The 20,899-nt window shown below is 38.4% G+C and overlaps 1 protein-coding gene across 2 annotated transcripts in view; it reads left to right on the top strand.

Moving 5' to 3' along the window:
• CUNH8orf34 (chromosome unknown C8orf34 homolog) overlaps positions 1–20,899 on the top strand; it is a 92,853-nt gene that overhangs the window by 23,481 nt on the left and 48,473 nt on the right. For both annotated transcript variants that reach the window (XM_014056606.2, XM_014056605.2), the window contains exons 5-7: positions 199–227; positions 10,824–10,993; positions 11,711–11,877. In XM_014056606.2, the coding sequence (XP_013912081.2) occupies positions 199–227; positions 10,824–10,993; positions 11,711–11,877 (366 nt within the window). The remainder of the gene's footprint in view (positions 1–198; positions 228–10,823; positions 10,994–11,710; positions 11,878–20,899) is intronic.

Below are 20,899 nucleotides of genomic sequence, written 5' to 3'. Positions count from 1 at the left end.
GAAGCCATAATTTGAAAGAGTTTCATTATTATATTTCAACCAGGCCTTGACTAGACATTAAATTGCTAGCAATTATGCTTTATTTATTTATTTATTTATTTATTTATTTATTTATTTATTTATTTATTTATTTATTTATTTATTTATTTATTTATTTATTTATATTTATAATTAAGTATAATCTTGTTCTATTTATAGGCATTGCAATTTCCGATGAGCTCAATAAGGTAAGAATTATGTTTAGCAAATTACATCAAACTTGTATCTCACAAAATAAGCATGCAAAAATAATTTGGGAAGTATGAGACTATGTTGGCAATATTCTTACCAGAATTTAATTTAGGTAGATTATATTTTCAATTGAAAATATGTTTCAACTCACACTATTTCATTCATTTCATGATAGCATTACAAATTTGGGGATCACCAGGTCTGAGAAGAGTCATCTACATAATTTTCTGAAAGTTGAAGGCCCATTACATCTAGAAGATATTGGACAAATCTGTTGAAATTCAAAGTGCTATTCTAAAATTTGCTGTCAGCAACATATAACAATGATCACTCAAATAATGGTTGTAAAAGCAATACGTTAGGTACATTGCAGATTGCACTAGATATTATATATAAAACACATAAAGAATGCTATGTGATGGATCATCTTTAGTAAAATAATTGTGTCAGGTCATCTACAGAATACCTGCTCAAGGTCCTGCCTCCTTGCTAAGTGAACCAGTAGACAAGGCCCCACACTTGGGAGCAGCATACCTGCCCTCTTATTACTGACATTTTGCAAGGCCATAAAAACAATTTTATTCTGTCTGACTTTCAAACCTTAATAGTAATTGGATTTCTACTGTTTCTTACTTTATATCCCTTTATGATTTGTAGAAGCTATTGTACTTTATGTTCAATACGGTTTTATGATGCTTTATAGTATGTAGTGTTTTTATGTACCAACCAGAGTCTAGTGATATATACATTAGTGGTGAGTAGTATAGTATTTGGGTCCACAGCAGACGAGTGCTTCAGATCCAGTATGGATATTCTTATTCTACTTTGCTCATTAAAGAAATGGTGGACAATAGTCATGTTTAGAGGAGGAGGGGCTTCACATCGCTGTGAAACGATGGATTTTTCTAGACCCCTGGGATCGCTGTGGAATTCAGGTCACCTGGACGGTCCAATCGGACCTAAACTGTCCCATAGAGAGGGTGATAGGTAGGGGTATATCTTGCTGATCCCAGAGACACCTGCAAAGTCTCTGGTGATCCAGGAAAAAGCCCCTCTTGCTGGCAACTTTGAGTCAGCCATTAGGCTGCTGAAACGGCAGACAGCTCCGTAACGCAAGGGCAGGAGAGAAGCATGTTGTTTTGGTGAGAGTTTTAATTTTTTTTTCTATTGGAGAGAGAAACACCCTAAATTTGGAGATTTTATTAAAAATAAAGACTGATGAGAGAGTAAGCGGCGGATCTAATGCATGGTCAATTGAAGGTTTCTTTTTTTCCCTTTTTACTGCCGGAAGCCTGATTGGACTTTCATTGCAATTTACTTTTTAGAGTGGACTGATTCTTTGTACTTTTTTTTCTTACTTTCTTTTTTGGACTCTTTGGAAACATTGATACAACTAAGTTTGAACTGTCTAAAAATTTCTCTCTTTTTACCTTTGCTTAATGAATTATTGTATTTTTCTCTTCTTGCCTTTTCTTTTTCTTTTTTCTTTTAAAAGTTAAAGGCGAAGTGTAAGCAGCAAAGACTGAGAGTGGGAAACAAGTATCACTGCCACCTAGTGGACTTGAAACAATGTTTTGATTTTTCTGTTTTTTTTTCAAGGCTATCTTGTTAAGACTTGATAGTGAGAGGAACACAGTTGTTTATACAGGTGTGCCTTGGGAAACTTTCAATGTCTGGAAATTTACCTTAAAATAATAAATAAAAATTTTAAGGGAAAGTTCAGAATGACCTTGGAAAGGCTTTCACACTACAAAAGCTTTGAACTTTTCTTTTTCTCTGGCGGCAGTGTTTACATTACTCTGTTATGGAAGCTGTGACTTCTTTCTGTCTCCCTTTTACTTTTTTATTTTTTATTTTTATTTTGAGGCATTTTGTGGAGTGGACCAAAAGAACACTTAAATATTTTTTTTCTTTTTCTCTTTTCTTCCCTTTTGCTATTTATAATTTTTGCATTTTCATATTTTTATATTTTTATTTGGGAATTGTTCTCTTCTCTTATTTTTTTGTTCCCCTTTTAATTTTCTTACTTTTTCTTTTTCCCCTTTTTAATTAGAAACAATTGGATAAGGGCATACAAGAGACCAAAGATTTTTACCCTTTTGTTTTTTTATATTATTGCATGTTTTTCTCTTTGTGGCTATTCTGTTGCTCTCTAACCCCTGTTTAGCTGTCTCCGATCCCAAGGCCCATCTGCCCGACTGGCTGCCCGACTCCGCTGCCCCCTCTTTCGGCAGCCGGGGTAAGATGCACCTCCGCGTCTTACTCGCCGGCCGCACCTGCTGGATGGAACTGGACACGGGCTTGGCCCGCACAATAATGTCCTGGGACACTCTGCGTGCATTGATCCCGCATCTTACGCCGAGCCAGCTGTCCCCTGAAAACTGCCTCCTGAGGGACTACCAGGGCAACCCTATCCCCATCCTGGGTTGCAGGAATTTCCCTGTCCAGTATGGGAGGTTTAAGGGTTCCTTGCCCCTTGTTGTAGTCCGAAGCCCCCTATCTTCCCTCCTGGGCCTAGATTGGTTCAGAGCTTTTGGTCTTAGCATTGCCGGCATTAATTTTCTCCACCTCGCCTCTTCCCTAGATTCCCTCCTGTCAGAGTTTGATGACGTCTTCTCTGATGCCCCGCGTTGCTACAATGGCAACCCCATCTCCGCCTCAAGGCGTGATGGGTTCCTTTTGCCCTGCGGGCTTGTGTGGACGCGGAGATCGATAAATTGATCTCCCAGGGCATATTGAAGCCCGTAGATCACGCCCCATGGGAGACCCCCATAGTGTTGCCTTTGAAGTCCGACGGATCCCTGAGGATCTGCACGGACTATAAGGCAACCATCAACAAGGCTCTGCAGGCGCATCCTTATCCCGTGCCAGTCGTGCAGCACGTGCTGCACTCCTTGGGCCAGGGCAAGATTTTTGCAAAATTGGACCCGGCCCAAGCGTACCAACAGTTGCCCGTCGACAAGGCCACCGCCACAGCTCAAAATTGTGACCCACCACGGGGCTTTCAAATGCTGCCGCTTGCAATTCGGGGTCAGCGTAGTTCCCGGCATATTTCAGGGGCTCATGAAGCGGGTGCTCCATGGCATCCCGGGTGTGGTGCCCTATTTTGACGACGTACTGATTGCCTCCCCGACTCAGGACTCGTCAAGACCCTTAGGGCAGTGCTCTCTCGTTTCCGAGATGCCGGCTTGCACTTGAAATGCTCAAAGTGCCAGCTGGGCGTTCCCTCTGTTGAGTTCCTGGGGTTTTTCATGGATTCCAGAGGAATCCACCCCACCCCTTCCAAAATTGAGACCATTACCTCTGCACCCACTCCCTCCTCCAAGGCAGAGCTTCAGGCATTCCTGGGGCTCCTCAATTTCTATGCATCCTTCATCCTCCATAAGGCGCCCATTGCGGAGCCTCTCCACCACCTCCTTGATGCCTCCGCCCCTTGGGTTTGGACAGACTGTGAGGTGCATGCACTCACGGCTGTCAAAGCCCTTTTAACTTCTGCTCCTGTGATGAGCACCTCCTGCTCATCCTTGCTTGTGATGCCTTCCCCTTCGGTGTCAGGGCCGTCCTGAGCCACGCCTACCCCGATGGCTCTGAAGCCCCAATCACCTTTTACTCCCGCACCTTGTCCAAAGCTGAGTGCAATTACAGCCAGTTGGACAAGGAGGCCCTCGCGGCCGTTGCAGGGGTAAAACGCTTTCACCCCTACCTGTACGGTCGCAAGTTCATCCTCCAGACCAACCACAAGCCCCTCTTGGGCATCCTTTCTGGCGACCAGCTCACCCCACCTATTGTCTCTCCCCGCATGGGGTCGCTGGTCTGAGTTCTTTTCTTCCTACTCCTACTCCCTCCTCTACCGCCCCGGCAAGCACATGGGCCACGCTGACGCCCTTAGCCACTGTCCGCTGCCCATCTCTGTCTCTGACCCGGCACCCATGATCTCGGTTGCTGCCTTGATGGATGACGCGTGTCCCCTCTCGGCCTCAGACATCTCCCAGGCCTCCCGGTCTGACCCCCTCCTCCAGAGGGTCCTGGATGCAGTTCGCCGGGGCTGGACGGTGGAGACTCACTCGGCCGAGTTCCTCCTGTTATTTTACTGCCAGGACGAACTGTCCATCCTTCAGGACTATTTGCTCTGGGGTTCCAGGGTCATAGATCCTGCTGCCCTCCGCCAGCAGGTCCTCTGCCACCTCCATGAGGGCCACCTGGGCATAGCGCGAATGAAGGCTCTCGGTCGCAAGTATGTCTGGTGGCCCTCCATGGATGCCGACATCACTGCTTGGGTCCAGCGGTGCCCTCCCTGCCAGGCCGTCCGCCCTGCTCCGCCCTCTGCCTCTACCCATCCCTGGGAGACCCCCACCTCTGTGGAGTCGCCTCTACCTCAATTTCTTTGGCCCCCTTAACAGCCGCACATTCCTCCTCGTGGTGGATGCCCTGTCCAAATGGGTGGACATCTTCCCCATCACATCCACCACGTCCGGCGCCACCATCCAAATTCTTGATACCCTTTTTACAACCCACGACATCTCTGATGTCATCGTCTCTGATAACAGCCCTCAATTTTCCTCTGCCCCCTTTCTCTCCTACCTGGCTTCCCTGGGCATCTGGCATGCCCCTGTTGCCCCCTATCATCTGGCTGGCAACAGCATGTCCGAGCGTGCCGTACGTTCGGCCAAGGAGGGCTGGCCCGGCTCTCCCACATACCTTGGCCATCCCGCCTCCGTACCTACCTTCTGGTACAGCATTCCACTCCCTGCCAGGCCACCGACAAAAGCCCTGCGGAAATCCTTATGGGTCGGTGCCTGAGAACCACCCTTGACCGCTTACATCCCTCCTTCGCTCCCACTGTGGGCTCCCTTCCCTCTCCCCCTAGGGCTTTTCTGGTGGGTGAGGGGGTCTTCGCGCAGAAATATGCCGGAGACCCAAAGTGGCTACCAGGGGTCATACTAGATCTAACTGGACCCTGCTCTTATAGGGTCCAGCTTGATGATGGACGACTATGGTGGCGCCATCTAAACCAGCTGCGCCGCCGGACAACCGTGGAGCCGCCCCAACCGACCACATCATCTGCACAAGTACCGCAGCCGGGGCCTGCTTGCCTATCGGCTGCCTGACCTGCCCAGCCGTGACCAACCGCGGCTCAACCATCTCCAGCCGCCTTCCCTGCTCTGCGCTGCCGCGCACCACCCGCCACTTCAAGCAAAGAACACTTAACTTCAAACATTCCCACTGGTCCAGGGGCCGGGCCTTCCAGTCTGGTGCGTCACAGCAGCAGACCTCCTCTAGCGATGACGGACACTCCCATTCCTCGGAGTTTGCAGCGCATGCGCAGAAGACTAACCTATTTAAGGGACTACGCATCCGCTGTCTGGGGGGAAGGAGTGTTGCATCCTGCTGAGGCAGCCGGCAGTTGTCGCCAGAGCTCAGGCTCCTGATTGGCTCTGGCGTGCCAGCCAGCCGGCGGGAGAAATGCCAGCTGCCGATTGGCTACCCGCCTGACAGCTGTCAAATATAAATAGCTGTCAGGCGGGCTCCTTCTTGTTCGTGTTCTGAGTTGTTGTTGCCTGTTCTTCATTCAATAAAGCTGACTTATTTTACCTCAGAGCCTCGTCTTTAAAACAATCAATATAAATGGACTTAATTCAGCAATTAAAAGAAGAAGAATATTTCACAAATTAGAAAAATTAAAATTGGACATAATTTATCTACAAGAAGCACATATTCAAAAACAACATGAACACTTATTGGTACAGCCAAAACCTGGAAAAATGTTTACTGCATTGGCAAGATGTAAGAAAAGAGGAGTGATCTTTTATATTAAAGATAAAATTCCAGCGAAACCAATTTATACAGATGATGATGAAGAATTCTGATGGTGGAAATTATGGTCAACACTAAGAAAATACTTTTAATTGCAATTTATGCTCCCAATGATAAACAAGACGAATTCTATAGAAAACTACACAGGAAAATAATTGATTTGGACTATGCTGATATTTGTATGATGGGAGATTTTAATGGAATTGTAGATCACAACATGGACTATAAAGCACAAAAAACAACAAAGCTAAATAGAAAACCACTCCCAAAATCCTTTTTTAGGATGATAGAGAAAATAAACTTAAAAGATGTCTGGAGAGAAAAAAACCCTACAAAAAAGCAATATACTTTTTATTCAAATAGACACTTATCATGTTCCAGAATCGACATGGTATAGGCTACAATGGAATTGACTTGTAATGTACAGGAAATTGAGATTGAAACAAGTACCTGGGCAGACCACAATCCAATTACAATTAAATTGAAAGGCCAAAGGATAAGATCTAGATTGACAATAAATAATACTGTATTAAAAGAGAAGGACTTCATTCAGAAAATGGAAAAAGAATTGGCTTTCTTCTTCAAAGAAAATAGAAAAGAAGATACATCAATGCAGAACCTTTGGGATACAATGAAGGCCTTCACCAGAGGTTTGATAATAGACTATACAAGAAAGAGAAACATAAAGAAAAGACAAACTTTTAAAGGTTTAGAGAATGACTATAAGGCTCTTGAAAAAGAGTTAAGAAATTCCCACAAAAAAGACATTAAACTAAAAAAGGATATAAATAAGCACAAAATGGATCTATTGGAAAAGGAAGAATTGGCACAAAAATCAGAACTGCTAAACAGAACTACTTTGAAAATGCAAATAAACCAGGTAGATGGTTGGCATACAAATTGAAAAAAGAGAGAGAATCAAAGAAAATGTTACAATTAAGAGATAATCAAGGGCAAATCCATTATGAAAATGTTGAGAAGAAGAAAATTATACAAGACTACTATGGTAAACTGTATGAACAAGATAATATAGAAGATGGAGGAATTAAACAATATCTACAGAAAGCTAATCTCCCTCAGACACCCAAAGAAACTGAAACAATATCAGAAGGCAAAATAACTATGATGGAGCTAACTGAAGCACTTAAGAAACAAAATAACAGAAAGGCCCCAGCCCGGGACGGCTTACCAGTAGAATTTTACAAGACATTTCAGGAATCATCCCTCCCGCTATTAGACGTTATGAATGAGGTGATGTCTGAGAGTAGGATACCCAAATCATGGTTAGAAGCATATATTACACTTCTGCCAAAGGAGGAGGCTGATCTAACACAAATCAAGAACTACAGACTCATCTCCTTGTTAAACTCAGATTATAAGCTATTTGCTTCGATATTAGCAGAACGACTTAAAAAATACCTAAACAGTTTTATCCACTCTGATCAAAACGGGTTTTTACCAGAGACAAATTAAAGATAATATGAGAATAATTTTGGACACTTTGGAGTACTATGAAGCGCATCTCGAAAAACAAGTGGCTTTGATGTTTTTAGATGCACAGAAAGCATTTGACAATGTGAACTGGTGTTTTATGTTTCTACAACTGGAACACATGAATTTTGGTAAGAAATTTACCCCAGCCATACAAACCATATAGCACAAACAAACAACAAAGATAATGATAAGACTCTATCAAAATAGAGGAATGAGACATGGCTGCACACTATCACCTTTACTTTTTGTCTTAACTTTAGAAGTTTTAAATAGAAAGATTAGAGAAGAGAAAGAAATAAAAGGAATGAAAATTAAAAAAGAAGAATATAAATTACAAGCATTTGAAGATTATATGGTTTTTATTCTTGAGGATCCATTAGAAACTGCATCAAAATTGATAGAAAGAATAGAGGAATATGGAAAAGTAGCAGGCTTGAAAATAAATAAAGATAAAACAAAGAATATATCATTGAGACAAAAGGAAGAATTGGCGGAAACCTTGGAGATTCAAGTTAGAAATAAGGTTAAATATTTGGGGATATATTTAACTGCTAGATGCGGTACACTTAAAGAGAAGAACTATCTTAGACTTAAGCAGCAGATTGTGACTGATTTGACAAAATGGGAAAACTTATATTTATCAATTATAGGGAGAATATTTACAATTAAAACCCTACCCAGAATACTATATTTGTTCCAGACAATCCCAATTAGATTGGGGGAAGACTATTTTGATGAACTAAATAAAATAGTGTTGAAATTCATCTGGCAAGGGAAAAAAGCAAGAATAATATCAAAATTGTTACAAGACGCTAGAATAAGAGGAGGATTGGGACTACCTGACTGGGAATTATATTATCAGGCAATGAACTTGATGTGGATTAAAGAGTGAATAACATTAAGAAATTCTAGAATATTGACTGTAGAAAGACATGAATTGCTGTTGGGATGGCATGCTTTTTTATGGCATAAGAGAACTAAAACACAGGGTTATTTTAGAAGACACTATATACGAAAGGCTTTGTTACTAAATTGGAAGAAGATCAAAGGGCAATATTACCTAAAAATTCCAGTCTGGCTATCAACTATTGAAGCTTTTTCATATCCAACAATATATAAAAAGGAACAAACAGATATGGTGAAATATTGAATGCAGAGGGTAAACTTAAATCTATGCAAGAGTTGAAACAGGAAGGAATAGGAATGAATTGGTTTTCATATTTGCAAATACAATCTAGATATGATAAAAACCGTAAAATGGAAGGTTTTTATGATAAAATGACTGAATTAGATAAAATTTTGACAGGTACTGATGAAAAAGTAATTTAAAAATTATTTGGACATTTACTAGAGGTTAAGCTAAAGGAAGAACAAGTCAAAGAAACCATGATAGCTTGGGGGGGAAATTTTGGACAGGGAATTGAATTAGAGAAATGGCAGAAATTGTGGTCTCAAAATTATAAAATGACAATGTCAACATCATATAAGGAAAATTTGTATAAGATGTTTTACAGGTGGTACCTACCCCCAACGAGAATAGCAAGAGTGTTCAAGAACAAGTCGGAAAAGTGTTGGAAATGTCATCAGACATCAGGCTTATATTACCATATGTGGTGGACTTGCACAGAAGCTAAAAGATACCACACATGGTTGGAGAAAATGATACAAAAACACATAGACCTTAAACCAGAGATTTTTTTATTGGGAATTTATACCAGAAACATACAACAAAGATTTGAAATATTTGATTGTAAATGTTTTAACAGCAGGTAGAATTGTATTTGCAAAAAATTAGAAAAATTAGAAAATACTAACTCAGGAGGAAGTTATTCAAAAAATAATGGAATGTGCTGAAATGAGTAAATTGACATTTGAAATTAGATAACAAGAAGATGTACAATTTTATAAGGTATGGGACTTGTTTTATCAGTGGCTAGATAAAAAAACATGGAATTGAAAAACATTGGAAAAGCTTTTTATATTGTAAGAATATAGATGGGTGATACTATAAAGACATATTATTATTAAATAGACTAACAATGATGTAATGGAATATTGGTACATACATGAATTGAATATCTAGATCATTTTGTTTAAAATGAAGAAATAGCAACTATAGTTGGACATAATGCATAATGATAACAATGTATCTATTTATACTTGATGGATAATCTGTGATTCTATATACAACTGAAAATAGTGATACATAAATATAAAATGTTGGAGAATTCTTTCATATTGCAAAAATAATATGAGATAGGTGATTCTATAAAGACATATTATTATTAAATAGACAAATAAGGATGCAATGGAATGTTGGTATATATGTGAATCTAGTTTCTAGAATATTTGTTTAAAATGAAAGCATATCAATTATAATGGAACAATATGATGACAATGATAATAATGTATCTATGTATGGTTGATGAATAATCTGTGACCTTATACACAATTGAAAGTGGTGATGCACAAATGCTTGTAACCTAACAACATGCTATATGTAATTCATGAGGGTTTTCTGTTTCATGTATTGTTTGTTTTTGTTTGTTTAAAAATAAAAAACTTTTTTTAAAAAAATAGTGATGTTTAGAATGAGGAAAATAAGTATAAATACAGGCACATCTTTAGTAAGGAGCAGCTAGTATCTAGAAGGAAAGTACACTCTTACTTGCTTTGTCTCCAAATACTGTACAAGAGTATAAAGGAAGGAAGGAAGGAAGGAAGGAAGGAAGGAAGGAAGGAAGGAAGGAAGGAAGGAAGGAAGGGGAAGAAAAGAAAAGAGGACAATCTCTGCTTGATTTTCTAAGGGAAATGTACAAGTCCCAATATAAAGCACAATCTTGGAACTTTAGGGATAGATGTTTATTTAAGTTGGTCTAGAAAGGCAATTTTAATGTGTTGTAAGTCTATAATACTGGTAAAGGTGCCAAGAAAGAGAAGTTAATGATTAGCAACAAAGTAGATGAGCTCAATTACAATGGCAATCTGTTGAAAAACTTACAGAATCAGGTGGAGATATATCTACTTAGAGTAAATCTATTTATGCGATTGCTAAGAGTTAACACGAACTTAATGGCACATAATGACAGAATAATTTTAGCTAACTAGAAATGCTATTAACCTTTTCGTTAAGTTGAGTCTTATACTGCAGTCTTACCTGCTCCAATGTCTTCCAGTATGTTGTATCTTTCTATGAAATACAGTTGGGTTTTAATTGCTTGCACTTATTATGTTTATCCATATTGTTGCCAATAAGTAATGATAAATCATTTTCTCTGTAATAGGAAACAGCAGCCTTTAATACTTCACTTCTTCGGCCTCGGGTAGTTGGAGAATGGATAGGACGTGAAGAAAATGATGCGGATCCACTGGCTGATGAAATGTTGCAGCCTCCAGTACCAAGAAGCAAAATGGAACAGTGGGACAGTGAAGATAGCAGCAGTCCTGGAGGAAGGTATATTTTCCAAGTATGGTGAATAATTGGGAGATAATTGTTGCCCATGTCATATCCATTTACAACAGGTTAATTTTATTCGATTTTGCTTTCCTACTCTCTCTAAGACAGAGATACAGAATGAGAACATACTGTATCAGACATTTCCATGGACCTTCTATTCATTTTTTGAGTATATTCTCAGATATCTTTATAAGAACATATGCAGATAGTAGAAAAAATTGGCCTATTTTACTATATTCAGCTGAACACAATTACTATCTTACTATCCACCTTGTAAGTAAATAATGATAGCCCAAAAGATGGGACTAACATTTTGTCTGCCATGATGATTGGATTGGCATCTGTGATGAAGACATCTTCCTATCTCCTAAAAAGCTATTGGCGTTGACATTATCTTTCTTCTAAATTGAGCTTTGTTTTTCAATGATAGGCTTCTTCTGTATGATGGCAACTGTATACATAACAAAGTTACAGATATAATGAAGTATACGCCATATGTGTGTTATCTTAAATGGTCCAGGATGACTTGTTTTACTCTAATTATTATTATTATATCTTTCCCCTTTTTACAGAAATTGTTTTAATTCCCCATGAAATCAAAAGGACAATTATGTGATGATTGACTTATTTAATATCTCTCTCTATCAAATATATAGGTTCTCTTGGTCAAATAGCTGTTATTAGTGAGGCTAATGGATTAACTATTATTTCTAGTTTAAAGATGAAACCGAAGACTAAAGGACTGAAACATCAGCAGCAGCAACATAAAAAATTGCTGGCTGCAATGCTTTCACAAGATTCGTTTGATTCTCTACCCAGCACAACTCCTTCAGTAACAGAAGAAGATATTGACAATGAAGATGATGCCATGGAACTGCTGGGTAATAACAAAACTTAATTTAGTATGTCCTGAGTCGATTATAGCATTTGTACTTAGGCTTATATACTGCCCTATAGCGCTTTGTAAAGAACTTTCTGTGTCTTTCGGAAGCCTGATGCCCTGAACATATTGGCCAAAACAATCTGCGTCCTCATTTTACCAATTTCGGAAAGATGGAAAGATGAGTCAACTTTGAGCTGGTCAAGATTGAACTCCTGAATGATGTGTGGGCAAGATAAGCCACAATATTTCATTCTAACCACTGCACCACCATGGCTCTTATCCTTCTGAGACTCAATTTGGAATCTGAAGTCAGGTTCCCAAGTGTCTGCTTAGTTTAAAAGTCTAGAGCAGGGGTGTCAAATTCAAGGTCCGGGGGCCAGAACCAGCCCCTGTGGTACTTAGATCTGGCGCATGGGGCCACCCTGAAAATAGTGAAGGACTGGCCCACGGTACCTCTGCCAGCGAAAACGGAGCTCAGGAGGGCTGCTCACTGGCAGAGGGTTGCAGGAGGAGAGCCCGTTTTCTGTGGCAGAGTGCTTGAGCCACCACAGGCACCCCCTGATGTTGATCTGGCTGTGTCCAACCTGGCCATGCCCACTCTGGCTCCTTGAGGTTAAACACCTCAGAGTTTGACACCCTGCTCTAGAGAAATATAAATTGCTATAGTCAAGGATTTTTTTTAAGTATGCAAATTTTATATAAATTAACCTTTACATGTGTGTGTGTCGGGAGGGGGGGGGAGAACTTGGCAAAAAAATAAACAAAATCATGCTATAGAACATTGGCAGTTTGGAGTAGCTCCAGAGGCTACAGTAAAGGGTTTCTGAAATAATGACAGCATGATAGACAATATTATAAGGAAAAGAGAGCAAAGAATCATGATTTGCTGACTCATCTAGTAGTTTCTATTGGCTCACAAATTACCTAAGATAATGTAAAAGTACCAAAGTTAGACAACAATTAGGAGGACAAATCTCATTTGGAATAAGATAGCTAAGGCTTTCTCAACCTTTGTTATGAGAATTATATTCAATTTGTATTAAAATATTTAATGTCTTTAATAATTGCGTAAGACATGTTAGTTAAATTCATGAAAAAGTGCATGCAATCATAAGAAAAGGAGAAAAGATACACATTCATTTAAGTAATTACGAGTTAATAGAATATGACTTTTTAAAAGCTGCCAAAGGACTGTGTTCTTTGAATAGCAGCCAAGAGTAGGAGAATGGCCAACAGTGTGAAAAAAAATAATTTGAATAAATATGCATGTTAAGTAAAGCCTACATGAAATTACCAAAATGATGAAACTGCAAAAATGGATAATTTCCTCATTTTCTTTCAAATTGTGAAAGAAAGGTAAAAAATTTCACATGGACATACTGACATTTTAAATGTTTGTCCATCAAGGTTCACCTTTCAAGCTTATGCATTCATGTGAAATAGTCTCCCATATTTTAGAAAATTAGAACTCCTTGTTCCTTTTTCATTCTGAGATTCAAAACAACCCTAAAGCATTACTCATACAGGAATAAGTAAACACTTCCTCCTTACATATCAAATTGTTCTAAGAAGAAAATCTGCTCAGTGACAGTGAATCAATGCAAAGCAATAGACATTTTTCATTATTGAAGAATCAAGAGACACAGATGGAAAAATAACATTTGATATTAACTTAGATTAGTCTTATCTAATTCTAATGAGAGTTTCTGGATATATTTTTAAATTCATGTTGTGCCTAATTTAATAATAATCCCAGAACACAACCAATCTTGCTTGTAATTTCAAATGATAAAGAAATGATGCCCAGTGATAGATTAAACAATACCTCTCGATACTAACTGTATATAAAAATAATGTTCTCTCTCTCTTTTTAGTCTAAACCCTAAATGCTAAACCAGACTTAGGGTTTAATTATAAAGATAAAGCAGAGAAATGACAGAAAATTATAGCTTCATCTGTGTTTAAATATTTATCTATTTCTTAAGGTATAGATTCTGAAATCTATAGATTATGAGCAGCCTGTTAATTATACTCTCCCAGCCACACAGTTTCTTACCCCATTGTATGCAGAAGGAATATTTAAAATAATTTAAAAATATATAGAGCTGCTGACTCAATTAATTGCATATTAATGAGTAGATATTATTATGTAAAATTCTACTAGCAAGGTAGCATTGAACTCACATATTGGTGAAAGCAATTCTATTTTCTTTCCATTCTTTATTGGTGGACCAAGATTTGGTTGCATCCAATAAACTGAAAATAGAGTTATGTGTCTGGATTTTTACAATACAGGGAGTAATGGGATTTAGTCTGCTACAAATCTCTGTTTTAATTTTATGATATCTATACAACTGCTAAGATTTCACCTAAAATTTAGAACTTTCACTAAGTTGCCTAAATATTGTCTTCATGATATTCTAGCTTCAGTGCATCTTCTTCACTATACTTCAGATATTCTTCCAATTCCCTTTTTTCTTCTTCGGGTGCACTCAAAGCAATCTACCTATGTTCCTCGGTGAGTAGAGTCTGTCAACATTGCTATATGGATGAAAGACATGATTCACTTGTCATTATTTTTCTGATCTTTCTATCCAGGGTTTTTAATTCTGCTTGAATTCAGTCCACTATTCCTGATGTGTATCTAATGGTTGGAATTGTCCAGGTGTTAATTGACTTGATAATATGTCTACCATTGAGATTGGACTTTAAGATCTTTACTATCATGATATATTCAATTCTAAACTTCATCTTGACTTTGGCCTGAAGGATGCCAAGATATTTGTATCGATCTTTTTCATCCAGACTCTTGATGTTATTTCCAAAGGGCTGTTTGATTTCTTCAGTTTTCATTATATTTCCTGTGTGATAATGAGGATGGCACCTTTGAGTCATGGTGGTGTAGTGGTTAGAGTACAGTACTGCAGGCTATGTCTGCTGACTGCCGGCTTCCAGCACTTTGGTAGTTTAAGTCCCACAGACTCAAGGTTGACTCAGCCTTCCATCCTTCCAAGGTCAGTAAACTGAGGACACAGATGGTTGGGGGCATTATGCTGATTCTGTAAACTGCTAGGGAGGGCTGCAAAGCACTGTGGAGCGGTATATAACTCTAAGTGCTATTGCTATTGCTAATGCTATTTGTCTAGTCCAAACCCCATTGCAATATCTTGGCTGTATATACAGACAGTATTGAGCAACAATTCTATTTCAGATGGTGTTTTTCCATATAGCTTCAGATTGTTAACCAATTTTCAATTTCACTTCCTTGCAGTATGTTATTAAACTGGTGGCAATGAGACCAGTTATATGTTTTATTACTATTTATATATTTCTCCCCAATTCACATTTGTCATTATTTGAAGTGTTTTCTTATACTCTGCTTTTTCTAGTATGAGAAGTTGCTTGTACACTTGTACACATCTGTCAGAGGGATGCTTTGGTCTGTGCTTAAAAGATTAGCAGCAGAGCTAATACAACATTGTTTTTCATGAAGGTGGCAACATTCATAATTGGAATTGGAATTTATTCGATTTGTAGGCTGCCCTATTCCCCGAAGGGACTCAGGGCAGCTGAACAAAAGCCAAGGGAAGGGGAACAAATACAGAAAAAGTAAGACAAAACAATTTCAGGACTTGTTCGTAAACTCTAGGGGGCACTCATCGCATAACTTCAATCACTCACTAAGGGAAAGCTCGTAACACGGGAATTACCTGAACTCTGCTTTCTCTAGTTGTTGATGTTGTTTGTATGCTTGTCATAATATGTACTTTAAAAACATTTTGCTACAAAAAATACAGGTAGGTAGTCCTCAGTTTAAAATCACAGTGAAACCCACAATTTTCATTACTAACAAGACAGTTGTTAAGTGAGTTTTTCATGACTTTTTTTGCCACAGTTGTTATGCGAATCACTGGAGTTGTAAATCATGCAGTTGTTAAATGAATTTTGCTTTCCCCATTGACTTTGTTTGTCAGAATCCAGCTGGAAAAATTACAACTAGTGATCACATGTCTCCAGCCTTCAGAACAGTGGTATTGCAGGCAGTACGCCCCGGTACGGGCATACCGGATCCTGCCTGGAGCACCAGGTACTGTTCTGGTATGGTGCTCCGTAGGCCCACATGCCTGCATTTTATACTTTTGGTGCTTCTGCGCATGCTCGTGGTGTGTATGGCACCTGTGTGACACTCCGCAGAGCATCGCGGAGGCTTGCGGAAGCATCATTTGACTCTAGAACGCATGCACGCACCACACACGTATGCATGTGGGTAACTCTGGGGCCATTCCAACCGTACTGGTTGGAAAGGAATCCAGAACCCACCATTGCTTCACAAGCAATAAGTTTGTAAATGCATCTAGAATCTGTTTATCGTTGTCATATATTATGACTTTAATTAGTGTTTTATAATTAGCTTTAGCAATTGTAGAGTTTCTGGCATATTCCAATGTCAGATTTACCATGACATATTTATTCTGCTCTTCTTTGCACAATGTATAAACACTGAAGGGAAGAAAATATAATCCATGTAAAAATGCAAAACTTTCCTCATGCATTTTTAATAGAATATTGGGAATAGTAGTTAAAATATTGAACTAAAATAGGAGAGATCAAGCTTAATCAGGTACAGATAGTCCTCGCTTAACAACTTATTGTTTTACAACTGTTTGAAGTTATGACAGATACCACTTCCAACCCTTCCCATCATAATCCTATAACCACATGCCAGACAGGTCAACTTTATGACTGGTTACGTCTCTTTATATACATGTGACTGCAATTCGGAATGTTTTTTGACCTGCTTCTGGCATTTTTTGCTAGCTTCTGGCAAGAAATATTAGTGAGTTTGCTTAACAACTGAGACATTCACTTAATGACTGCCATGAAAAAGGCCAGAATGTCATTTCCAGTTATATGGGTCCCTTGACTTACAATGACTTATGACTATAGTTCTAGCTTCAATTAAGGTTCTAATTTAAGAAGTACCTGGATTTGTAATTGTTTTTGAAATAACTGTATTTTAGAAAATTAATGTGAAAATAAAGATTAGTGAGGATAAAAAAGTAGTGGTGATAGAGGATTTGAATCAGTAGAACTGATACTGATGTAAGATTTTAATTATCCCAACATCTGTTGCAAGACAAACTCTAACATAATTTTTCCAAAAAAACATAATTTATTTGTTAACATATTTCTCCTTGGACACCAAGACGTAACATGATCAGTCAGTCTTGATGCAAACTGATAAGGAATATTTAGTGGAGGGAGAGGGGAAAATTAGTGGAAAATGAATATAAAAGCCTAATATTATTACTTAAGGCAAACTCCTATTTTAGCTCAGTTTTCTATGAAAAGTTGGATATATATTCTACCAATAAATTATTAAGGAGTAAGAATAAATCTGGACATTTATAGTTACATACTATAATCAGGGAATATTCATTTACTTTGAATAAATTTACATCTCCAGAGTCAGATGTATTACATTTAAAATAATGAAGACATTTGGAAATAGTCTAATTAAATCTTTTTATGTTATATATTTAGAGGTCTAGATCAGAGGTGTCAAACTCAAGGCCCATGGGCCAACTTTGGCCTGTGATGTGGTTGGATCGTGCCCGTGGGGCTGACCTGCAAAAAAGGGCCCAGCCCGTGTCACTTTGGCCAAGTCTACCCAATGCAAGGAGAAAACATGCCAGCAGTTTGGGGACTGGTGTCAAGCTGGTCATGCCCATCCAGTTGGCCACATCCACCCAGTCAACCGTGCCTGCCCACCCCCCAAGGTCAACCACAGCCCTGAAAAGTATAAGTATAATCTTTATTGTCACTGTACTTAAATACAACAAAATTGGTTTTAACTTCACTGGTGCAAAATTATAACAGAAACTAAAAAAGAAAGAAAAAGGAAAAAAACTAGCGTGTGCATGGAGTGATTGTGGTTGTATTTAAAAGTCTCACAGCTCACAGTTCCTGTTTGTTTGGCTGGCCTGTTTGATATCTTCTGCCTGATGGAAGAAGTGCAAACGGACACTGACCAGGGTGAATCATCCCTGAGTATCTTCCTTACTCTGCTAAAGCAGCGATATCTGGCAATGTCATCCAGTGGTGTCAGAGGGCAACCAATGGTTTCTTGTGCCGAATTGATCGCTCTCTGTAGTGCCTTCCTGTCCGCAGCTGTTAAACTAGCATACCATACTGTAATACAATATGTGAGGACACTTTCTATGGTGGACCGATAGAAAGAGGTCATCAGTCATTGTTCCACCTGATTGTTTCGCAGGACTCTAAGGAAATGAAGTCTCTGTTGGGCCTTTCCAATCACCAGACACGTGTTATTTTTCTAGGTGATATCTTGACTAATAAGCACTCCCAAGAATTTAAAAGAGGAAATCCTCTCCACACAGGTCCCCTTGATATACAGTGGGGCAGGTTCCTCTCTGTGCTTCCGGAAATCTAGCACCATCTCCTTTGTCTTACTAGTATTTAGATGTAAGTTTTTTTCTTGAGCACCATGAGGATACCTTCTGAACTTCTTCCCTGTATGCTGATTTGTCCCCTCCAATTATGAGACCAGCACTGTTGTGTCATCTGTAAACTTTATTATGATGTTGGATGGATCAGAGGATATGCAGTCATATGTATACAGCCAGTACAGGTAGGGGCTGAGCACACAGCCCTGAGGGGAGCCTGTGCTGAGCTTCAGCATGGAAATTGTAAAGGACCCAACCCTTACTGTTTGTGGATGATCCGTCAGGAAGTCTTGGATTCACAAGTGAGGGGAAGGAAATTCAGGTCAGTCAACTTTTCAATGAGAATTCCTGGTAAGATGGTATTAAAGGCCGAGTTATAGTCTATAAAAAGCATTCTGACATATGTGGCCCTCAATGAAATTGGGTTTGACACCCCTGGTCTAGATAAAGGGTGAAGTGTCAGATGATAGTAGGATGACAATAATGTTCTTTTCATCAAAAAAAGAACAAAGGGGGATCTAAGGAACTGCAAACTGGTCAGTCTGTTATTAATATTTGTGACAATTATAAACAATTTAAAACTATTTATTTTAAGGATTATTAAAACAATATGATGATTACTATCAGTCAGCAAGAATTTGTTAAGAAACATTTTAACCAGATTAATGATTAAACTGATTAGGCAGTTTGCTTATTTTAGATTATAAAAGTACATTAGATGCAATATATTTTTACTTAAAGTATTTGATTAAGCAGTACATGGCTTTCTGATTAGAAAATTAATTAACTATGGTTTGGATAGAAGGACATAAATCACTTGCTTGAAAGTTGTGCTCAAAGATGTTATTGGTAGTTTCTCATCAGTAGAGTAGAATATTAAGTGAAGTACCTCAGAGGTTCCTCTACTCATCAACATTTTTTAGTATAACTAAAGAGGTGGAGGGAATATTTCTCAAATTTGCAGATGATATAAGATTAGATGGGATAGCTAATATCTTACATGATAGAAGTAGAGTTCAAAACAATCTTGATAATACAAGCAAATATGGAAATGTGACTCAAGTGTAATGTAAATATAAAAAAGCAAACATAGTTATAGGCCACATTATTCAAACTATTATTTCCAAGTCATGAGAAGTAATTTTTCCACTTTAATCTGCGTTTGGCATTACACTTTAAGAAGTACAACAAGGAAAATTTTCAAACAATAGCAGTGGTCAGAGAACTAAATACTGTGATAAGCGGTTGAAGGAGTTAGAAAGAGAATAAAAGATTGAAAGGCAGATAGTCTTTAGGATATGAACTAAAATTACTTAGAAGGTCAACACTTGTTCTCAGTTATTCCAGCATTCAAGGCAGATAATAATGGAGTCACATTACAGAAAGGCAAATTCTGATTGAATTATGGGGCAGAAGGATGGTGGGGAGAAACTTCCTACAGTTAATTGAACTAACATCCAACTGTTTTCTTTCATCTTCTGATTGCCTGGATTTGTGCAGCCCAACTTTAGTTGGAGCAAGAGTAATTAAAAAAATAGCTATTTATGTGGTTTAGCAAAGTGCATATTTTAAAATATGGGAAAAAGTAATTTTTATAGGAAATACTCCTACAGTTAGCACTTCCTATAATAAGTGATTTATTCAACATTCAAATTTTAATGTTAGAATGGGGGAAAAGTCCCAATGAAATAACAGTACATTATAAGATCATATCACAAATGTAGCAATTTAAATAATTTAACAACTCTAATTCTACAAATGATAGCTAGCTTGTGCTTTTAGGACCAACCATCAACAATAAAGAAACAAGGAGACAAGAAATACTTGCAGCTTAGCATTTGATAGATTAGCGATGAAGTCCCTGGAAAACATATTCAGATGCCGTGATGTGTCTAAATCAACAAAGATCACAATCATGCAAGCTATAGTGATAATTTGTGGAAGTGAAAATTGGATTTTGAAGAAGCAGGATAGAAAGAATTGATGCTTCAGTTGCAGCCTAGAATAGAGAGCACTGAAGAAGTCACTTATGCCCTTGTTTTCTCCTGTGTGAATTAGTGTGATTTGCTTTATATGAGTCTGCCTTGAAGGCCACCCAGAAATTAATACACCAGATGTGAAGAGCTCCTATTGGAAAACAGTCCAAAAGGAATCTCTCCCTCAGGAATAACATGCTTCTTGAGATGATAGTTTCAATTCTCATGGCCTTCCTAAAGCATTGCATTGAGAGCAACTATTGCTTTTGTACATACTTACAATCATACTCACCTTGATTCAAGTAATTTATTTTTTTCTTCTGTTGAATTGTGTCTGATTCTAGATAAAGTAATTTATACATTCATACCAAATAAAAATAGCATGGAACAATTATAATAAACCCCCAGAATTCTAAGTTAGGATAGCCAATAGGCAGAAGAGCTATGGTCCAAATATAATTGAAGGTCATAGGTTAGGAACTGCTGCCTAAATATTCCTTTGTTATCTACAAGGCCTTTGCTAGAAAATTTTCATTGTTTAACTCTTAAAACTATCTTTTGCCATTCTTCCATCAAT

Source organism: Thamnophis sirtalis, unplaced genomic scaffold, assembly GCF_051295495.1.
Source record: "Thamnophis sirtalis isolate CommonGarterSnake01/CBP01778 unplaced genomic scaffold, rThaSir2_p1.2 scaffold_2, whole genome shotgun sequence".
Taxonomy (NCBI): domain Eukaryota; kingdom Metazoa; phylum Chordata; class Lepidosauria; order Squamata; family Natricidae; genus Thamnophis; species Thamnophis sirtalis.
Note: the sequence above shows the minus strand (reverse complement) of the source record. Positions and strands in the feature narration are given on the sequence as shown.